The sequence below is a fragment of the Gordionus sp. m RMFG-2023 genome, chromosome 3 (assembly GCF_954871325.1).
Source record: "Gordionus sp. m RMFG-2023 chromosome 3, tfGorSpeb1-WG-v2, whole genome shotgun sequence".
NCBI classification, from domain to species: Eukaryota; Metazoa; Nematomorpha; class Gordioida; order Chordodea; family Parachordodidae; genus Gordionus; species Gordionus sp. m RMFG-2023.
In genome coordinates this window covers 32,662,323-32,671,561 of record NC_088777.1, presented here as the reverse complement: position 1 = coordinate 32,671,561, position 9,239 = coordinate 32,662,323, and the positions used below count along the sequence as shown (strand labels likewise).

General features: G+C 25.7%; 1 protein-coding gene across 1 annotated transcript; it reads left to right on the top strand.

Moving 5' to 3' along the window:
- The first annotated feature begins 7,432 nt into the window (after positions 1–7,432).
- On the top strand, positions 7,433–8,365 carry LOC135926901 (piggyBac transposable element-derived protein 3-like). The gene has a single exon (XM_065462835.1). The coding sequence runs from the start codon at positions 7,433–7,435 to the stop codon at positions 8,363–8,365; it is 933 nt and encodes a 310-aa protein (XP_065318907.1).
- Positions 8,366–9,239: the final 874 nt, after the last annotated feature.

Below are 9,239 nucleotides of genomic sequence, written 5' to 3'. Positions count from 1 at the left end.
CGCAGGAATTTGGTCTGGGGGAGGATAATTAAATTTTTTAAGAAATATTATTTTAAAAATATCAAGCATAAATTTATTAGGACTAATAAATATTTTTAATACACAATTTAAATTAATGTGAATTATAAAAAATTAAATGTAAAGAATCACTTAAATGACCCAAAATAGAAATTTGAATTTTTTGAGCCTTTACACAAAAAGTTTCTTAGGAATAATTGCATTTTGTATGTTATACATTTACAATGTAAAATCCAATCTTCGTTGTGATTGAGCTAATTTTTCAATTATCTCATCCTTGCTTGTCGTCAAATGCCTATGAATATTCAAAAGATCCAAACCTTTCAATCTACTTTCAGATGTTGTACATCTTGCTATGTTTTTCAGAGACCTGCAGGCCCGGCCTCCGGGCCGGACAGTATTTTAATTTTTTTAAATATACCCGGGCCGGGCCCAAAAATTTATAAAAAAACACCCAAGCCAGGCCTAAATTATTTTTAAAAAATCACCCAATCCGGACTGTATTTTTTAAAACAGCCTATATTTGAAATCGTTATTATTAGCTATAAAAATAAAAAATAAATATAATTTATTTTAAAAAAATCCGAGTCGGGCCTAAAAATTTTTTTTTAAAAGCCGGGTCTGAAATTTTTTAAAAAAACCTAGGCCGGGCCGTAAAAATCTTTAAAAAAATCCGGGCCGTGCCCTGCAAATGGTACTTCTCTAGGCCTCTGTTATTCTTCTTAAAAAAGAGAATGTTCTCTCATTAGTTTACTAATGGGAAGAGTTTATAAACCCTTTTAATACATTAGGAATTTAATCTAAAATGTGTTTGAAATAATGCAGAGCATCCATAACAATTTTTGGGACTATATTAACCATAGTTAATCTTATAAACATAGTTATTCAGCTAGTAAGGCATCATAAGATACTTTAACATATACATAATAAAAATCTAACAAATATTTTTTTTCTATAACCATCTGAAAAAGGTTGGGAAGGCTTTTGTGGAAGTTATTTGCAGATTAGTAAGTGCTGCATGATGAATTAAAAATTCATTTATTTGTTATAAATGTATCTGATTTAAGATATACTCTTCTACTGATCCTATATTAATGTTTTAACGATGAGCTTGCCTTACTACAAGTCGAGGGAGACAAATATTAAACACGTATAGCTCTGCTTTTGACTAAACAATAAAATATAAAATATGAAATTCTTCATCAACATTAGCCCTAATTTCCTTGAATTCTGATTAAATGCTCTCCGCAATTGTCATTTTCTTAATCAAGTCAATGTCATGTTTTTGAAAAGTAATACTTAAAATAGTAGTATAATTAAATAATACATTCTAATGAGAAATAAAATTTGGAATAAGCATTATTGTATCCAATAATTTTCTAGCTTCTGAGGAAATATTTCTTTCAGGCCATTGTGATATTTCAGTAATAGCAAATAATTAGCTCTTCTAACTCCTTAAAAGCTGTTATTGCTTGATGGCAGAGACTCTATCTCGTTGGACTTGCAATTTCTTTTTCCCTGTTGGACAAGAAGTTTCAGAAATAATTATTATTTGACTAGAAATTTGAAAATGGTAGATAAATATGCCACTAAAAATTTGAAAATAATAAGTAAATATTACGCCGGAAAACTTAAAATCGAATTTAATTGATAAAATAACTTAGTAGATAAATGTAATTAAATATATATTTAATATGAGGTAAGAATAAATAATAACAAATATAAATTAATATAAACAAATATTTTTGGAAAATATATCCGGCATCTGCATTTTTTGGCTCTAAGGGGGATGGGGGATGGGGGGGGGGGGATTTGCCTTTCCCACCCTCGCTGCGTACGCCAATGTTACTATGTATTACAAATGCACCAGGCCATCATGTGTGGGTAAAGGGATATTTAAAAACAATATCTTTCATATATCCAAACAATGCACTGGTATATTTTTTATTAATCTTATATAAAATAATCATATTATAGCTCTTGCATGCTTAGAAAGTTCATCTAAAATATTTTCTCCAGCATCATTTAAGACCATAACCAACCCAGGTAAATTATAGAATATATTACTAATATGCTATCTTGTTAACTGGAAATTTTCTTCTTAGCATCAATTGATATAATTTATTCAGGAACTCCAATTAACCAAAGTAAATTTAAAATATGTTTCTTGTTAACCTGGATATTTTAATCTTAGCATCATTTGATATAATCCATTCAGGATCTCCAACTAATCAAGGTTAATTTAAAATATGCTATCTTGTTAACCTGAAAATTTTAATCTTAGTATCATTTGATATAATCCATTCAGGAACTCCAACCAATCAATCAAGGTAAATTTAAAATATGCTACTAGTTTTATTTGGAAATTATCTTTTATAGCCATTGAAGATTATTCAATAAATCAAATGCCCAATATAAATTTAATAAAAATCTACTATTTTCTAATAATTATTTATATTCTCAAAATAGAGAAAACTATTATATGCATACATAGATATTTATTAATTATTTGGTTTTTAGCTAAAAATTCACATCACTCTTTATCAATATTATGATCATGCTGTCAAAATTTTCATTTTTTAAAGCTTTTTATACCAAATTTGCACTATTTTATATAATATTGATATGCAAAAAGTAATTACCATAATTTTATATATTACTATTAAATTACAAATTGCAATCATTATTTTATATACCACCTATTGATTTACAAATTGTAATCATCATTTTATATACAATCAATATTCAATTGCAATATATACAAATTTTTATAAACCACCATCAATATAGTGTCTTAATAAATATAATTTTATAATTGATATGCAAATTGCAATCTTTATTTTATATACCTTCATCAATATATAGTCTCAATAAATATAAATTTATATACTATTGAAATATAAATTGCAATCATTATTTTATATAGCCTTATTATACAATTGCAATCATTATTTTATATTTATCAATCACAATAATAATATTTATATATACTATTGATATAATTGCAAAAGTAATAATAAAATTGTTAGGCTTATATTTCAACTCAATATTTTATCCGAAAAAATATTAGGCAAGCCAGCAGACCTTGCTCAGAGGTGGCATAAAGGTTTGGCATCTATTAGCTAAATCTCGAGGCTTAGTCAATATTTTGCTAGCGAAAATTTGAGTTAGCCGTTTTTAAAAACTCGACTCAAATCGAGCCGTATAACAATATTTTTAAGTAATATCTAAGTAATCAGATATTTATATGAATAAACACGTATGATAAATAGATTTCCTAGTAAGATAGGTGACTAGAAACCTCTAACAAAATAAATCATATTTATAGGAATAACAAGTATATATCCCTATGATAAAAATTTTATTAATGGAGTTCCTAGTAGGAAAAGAGATTAACATATTCCCATTAATCATTAGAAATCTAAAAAAAAATTAAAATATGAGTAAATCTCATATTTATAGGAATAACAAGTATAGATCCCTATGATAAAAATTTTATTAATGGAGTTCCTAGTAGGAAAAGAGATTAACATATTTCCATTAATCTTTAGAAATTCAAAAAAAAATTAAAATATGAGTAAATCTGATATTTATAGGAATAACAAGTATAAATCCCTATGATAAAAATTTTATTAATGGAGTTCCTAGTAGGAAAAGATATTAACATATTCCCATCAATCATTAGAAATCTTAAAAAAAATTAAAATAGGAGTAAATCTCATATTTATAGGAATAACAAGTATAAATCCCTATGATAAAAATTTTATTAATGGAGTACCTAGTAGGAAAAGAGATTAACATATTCCCATTAATCATTAGAAATCCCCAAAAAATTAAAATATGAGTAAATCTGATATTTATAGGAATAAAAAATATAAATCCCTATGATAAAAATTTTATTAATGGAGTTCCTAGTAGGAAAAAAGATTAACATATTCCCATTAACCATTAGAAATCTTAAAAAAATTAAAATATGAGTAAATCTTATATTTATAGGAATAATAAATATATTGGATAATAGAAGTTGTTAGTAAGATAAATGACTAAAACCTTCTACCAATAAAATTTATCTTATAATAAGCATAAATACTTACGAATAATTTGATTTACCCTTTTACCCCAAATTTATTTTTTATATCCTACCCAGCTATAAGTCTCATGAAATAATATTCAGAAAATGATGTAAGTAAATGACTCCTAGTCCTATCATCCTCGGCTATTTTTTTAGAATAAATATTACAAAAAAAATTAACCTATATTTATATTATTAAATTAAGTTATATCATATATATAAAAAAAATGTTTTAATATTGTATTATATTTAATATTGAATTATAAATAAATTATATTAAATAGGTAAATAATATTAAAATATGTAAATAATATTATAAATATATAATATAAATTAAACTATTTTAATTATATATTAATTATTATATTATAATTAAATCATATTAAATTTTATAATTATATATTACTAAAATTTATATTAATACAATTTATATATTTTTCTTTATATCAAATTAATTTAAATTAAATATATTAATTACTTTAAATATTATATTAAAATTATATTATGATAATTATTACAATTATATATTTATTAAAATTTATATTAATTCCATTTAATTAAATGATTTTAATATTAATTATGTATTATATTAAATATTTGATTAAGGTATTTACTAAAATTTATATTAATACAAAAAGATTGGCAGAACCTTAAGAACAAAATCAGGAGATCCAAAAGAAGGCGTCTACTTACGTCAACGCATAGGAATTCAGATTATAAAATCTAATTTCACAATCTAGATTTTCTTCTTCTTCCCTAGATTATTTAAAATCCCCCTCCCCCTTTCTTCTTCATATAATCATTTGCACTAATTATATTTCCATTATTATACTTTGTATTATGAAGTCGTTGGTTGTTAAATTTCTTAAAATTTCTAGAATTGTTAAATTATATATTTTTCTTAAATTCCGTTATGTACAACAAAAATTACTTATATTTTATTGTAATTATATATATTTATTATTTTTATAAATACAATATTTTTTTTTAAAATGTATATTTACGCTAAATTAAATATTTTAATATACTAGATTCAATATATTTTTAAGTTGTACATGTAAACTATTTGTATAAATTGGATAAGTATTCTGTATTATTTACTTGTATATTTGTATGCCTAAAAAAAATTTAAAAATTTTTCTTTATATGATATTAATTTAATATTAATTACTGTGATATTTCTCACCTTTAAAAACGATCAACACTTGGTATTTCTCACTTTTAAAACCGTTCAACACTTAATTTGGCTGCTTAATTCAACGACCCTGTTTTATTAATCAACACTTTAAGACTTCAACTATTTTTCTTATTCAACAAAAAAAATCTTACTTTTTCTTTAATTTTCTTCTACACTTTGTATTTTCAGTAAAATAATTCTTGATGACTATATTTTTTTTACTTTTTAATTTCTTTAAATTTCAATCCAAAGAAATATAATGATAAAAAAAAAAATTTTTCTTTTTTAACAACTTTTTAAAAAAACAATAATAATAATAATAAAACAATATTATATTTTTTAATCAAAAAAATGATATTAAAAAATCGATTATTTTAAAAAAACAACGCGTGATCTATAATTTTAATAATTAAAAAATAATAATATTGAAATCGATTATTTTAAAAAAAAACAACGCGTGATCTATAATTAATAATTTTAAAAAAATAATATTGAAATCGATTATTTTAAAAAAAAACAACGCGTAATCTATAATTAATAATTAAAAAATAATATTAAAAAATCGATTATTTTAAAATGAAAAACATGTAATCTACAAATGATAATTAATAAATAATATTAAAAAGTCGATTATTTTAAAATGAAAAACATGTAATCTATAATTAATAAATTATATTAGAAAATGGATTATTTTAAAATGAAAAACATGTAATCTACAAATGATAATTAATAAATTACGATATGTCCTCCGCCGAAAATTGAATTCCCCCTCAACCCGGTACTACTCTCCCCTCAAAAAGGCATCTAGTTCTATATCTGTCATTTCTAAGTCAACGATCTCCGGCGCTTCGGTTGGTCCATTGCTTATTATTCCCGCTGGATCCAAGGTCTCTGTCACCGTGGGCGTCACCCTTGATATTGGCACCTCTTGTATCACAGGTCCTGTCGGGAATTCTCTTGTTGGCTGCCGCTTGAACTGTCTCCTCGGTCTTCGTGGACATCTGTCTTGTAAATGATCCCTTGATTGACAAAGATAACATGTTCTCGGGGGATTTCGTCCCCTTCTCATCGGGTTTGATTGGACCGCCGGCGGAGGGAATTCGGCTAATCGTACTTCGGTATTCTGCGTATACACACTTATCCTAATGATCATCCCCGGTAAATATATAAATTTGTGGACTAACATATATAAATTAATTAAAAAAAATTATTTTTCAAAAAATATTTTAATTATTTTAGTTTTAAAAAAAATTACAATTTAATCTTCAAGAAAAGAACAACTCTTAAAAATTTTTTAAAAACAACGCCAATTTTTTTATTTACAACATCGTGACACCCCATAATTATTTTGCCAAAACTTGCCACGCTCGTAAATTTTAACAACTCTTGTAATTTTTCTCCACAAACATCCCAAATTTTACATTTTTTCCCCTTGTGTTCAATTACAAACAACCCTTTTTTTTACAACGACCTTGTTCACAACTCTTTTTACTCTACAAATTAATTAATTAATTATCAAAATTAATTTTCAAAAAAAAATTTTTTAAATAATAAAATTAACTACTTCTCTTTTATTTTTCAACTCATTACTTTATTTTTATTTTACAACAATTTTTATCATACAGCGAAATGATATATTTAATTCAACTCCTGTAATTAGACAACCCGTAATAAGAAATCACCCCGTAATAAGATATATATATTGTTGTCGACCAACGCGATATATTTTGGTCAACTCCCTTAATTACACATCCCTTAATAAGAAAACCCTACGCATTAACCCTTTATCACATATGACTACTAATCAGTCACATAGTGAATTTTCTGACCTATTTTACCGTTTAAATTATTTTGGCGCTAAAATTTGAATTGTGTCTTACAAGTAACATTCCTTTTATATAAAAATCATTTTTTTAAATAGAAATTCTCATATTTATTTAAAGTGCGTGTATTTAATGTCAGCTGTTCCCTATATTTCAAAATTGACATTTTTCGTAATTTTTAATTACATTTTTTTAATATTAAACTCCGATATTATTTTTCAAAAAAAATATCAACAGATAACTAAAATATTTCTATATTCTTTTCCGTTTTTATATTTAAAAAAAGTTTAATTAAAATTTTTTTACTAGCATTAATATATTTGTAACACAAAAGACACAAAGATGATTTCATCATCTGATTCTTCTGATGATAGCCTTGAAGATTTCGACGATAATGAGGATGAAAATTCATTATTTTCAGATAATTTTACTGCTATAAATAGACGAAGAGACATACTATGGAAGGAAAAAAATATAAACATCCCTAAAAATTATTTAAAATTCAATGGAAAGTCAACTTTGGCCAGCCACATACTGGCTTTAAATTCTCCATATCAATGTTTATCATATTTTTTAAATGATAATTTCCTAGATTTAGTGGTTCTCGAATCAACTAAATACGCTGCAATAAAAAATATAAATAAACCTATAAAAATTTCCAAAATGGAGTTAAGAAAATTTATTGGGATTAATATTCTGATGTCCATTGTCCAATTACCATCTATCAGAGACTATTGGAAAGATGTAATTGGCAATGATCTTATAAAAAAGACCATGACAATCACTAAATTTGAAAGCATTCGATCCATTCTTCATTTTAATGACAATAATAATTCTATAGCTAAAGGTCAACCAGGCTATAATAGGCTTATAAAAGTAGCCTCAATTGTGAAACACTTTCAAGATAGGTTTCGTACAATTCCTAAAGAGGAATGCTTATCAATCGATGAGCAAATTTGCTCAACTAAAGCTCGGATACATTTAAAACAATATATGCCAATGAAGCCTCACAAATGGGGCTTTAAATTCTTCATTCTATGCGGTGTATCAGGATTTGCCTATGATTTTGAACTATATTCTGGGCAGGAAAATGATTCTGAAAAGAGACCAGCGACAGAACCAGATTTAGGAGCGTCCAGCAATATTGTTGTGCGTCTAAGCCGTACTATACCTATAAATCAAAATTTTAAGCTATATTTTGACAATTACTACACCTCAATTAACCTTTTGATATATTTGGCAAAAAAAGGTATAAGAAATCTATTATATATTTAATATTTTAAGTATATTTATAGGTATATACAGTCTTGGTACAGTAAGGAGGAATAGAATCCCAAATTGTAAGCTTCCTACAGAGATCGAAATGAAAAAAGAGATCAGAGGGTCATCCTTTGAATATATGGCAAATATTGAAGGGGTAGATATAACTTCCTTAGTATGGAAAGATAATAAAACGGTAACCTTTTTGTCAACATTGTACGGGAAATTACCCCAGAGTCAAATTGAACGATATGACCGCAAAACCAAGAAAAGACTAAATATAACTTGTCCCATGCTTGTCAAACAATATAACAAACATATGGGAGGGGTTGATTTGTTAGACAGCAATATTGGAAGATACCATAATACAACCAGATCTAAAAAGTGGTATATAAGAGTCTTCCAACACCTTATTGATATAGCAGTTGTAAATTCCTGGTTATTATATCGGCGTATTCAATGTGAGAAAGCCAAATCAGATGACAATTCTGTTTTTTTCTCTATCGGAATTTCGTCAAGAAGTAGCCACAACAATGTGTCAAGTTGAAGCTACAATAGAATTGAAACGTGGACGTCCTTCTTCTATGGTCGAAAATTTAATAGAAGGTGATTATTTATTTATTATTTTATAATATTTTCATTTAGATAAAAAAAGAAGGGGGCCTATGTCTTTCGTACCGTCCACAGATATTCGCACGGATCAAATTGGACATTTCCCAGAGTGGATGAATAATCGTCAAAGGTGCAAAAATCCACTATGTAAAGGCGTTACACATGTAAAATGCTCGAAATGCCAATGTGCACTATGTTTCCATGCAAATAAAAACTGTTTTATTTTATTTCATACCAATATATAAAATACAATAAATTGTTTGTTAAATACAATTTG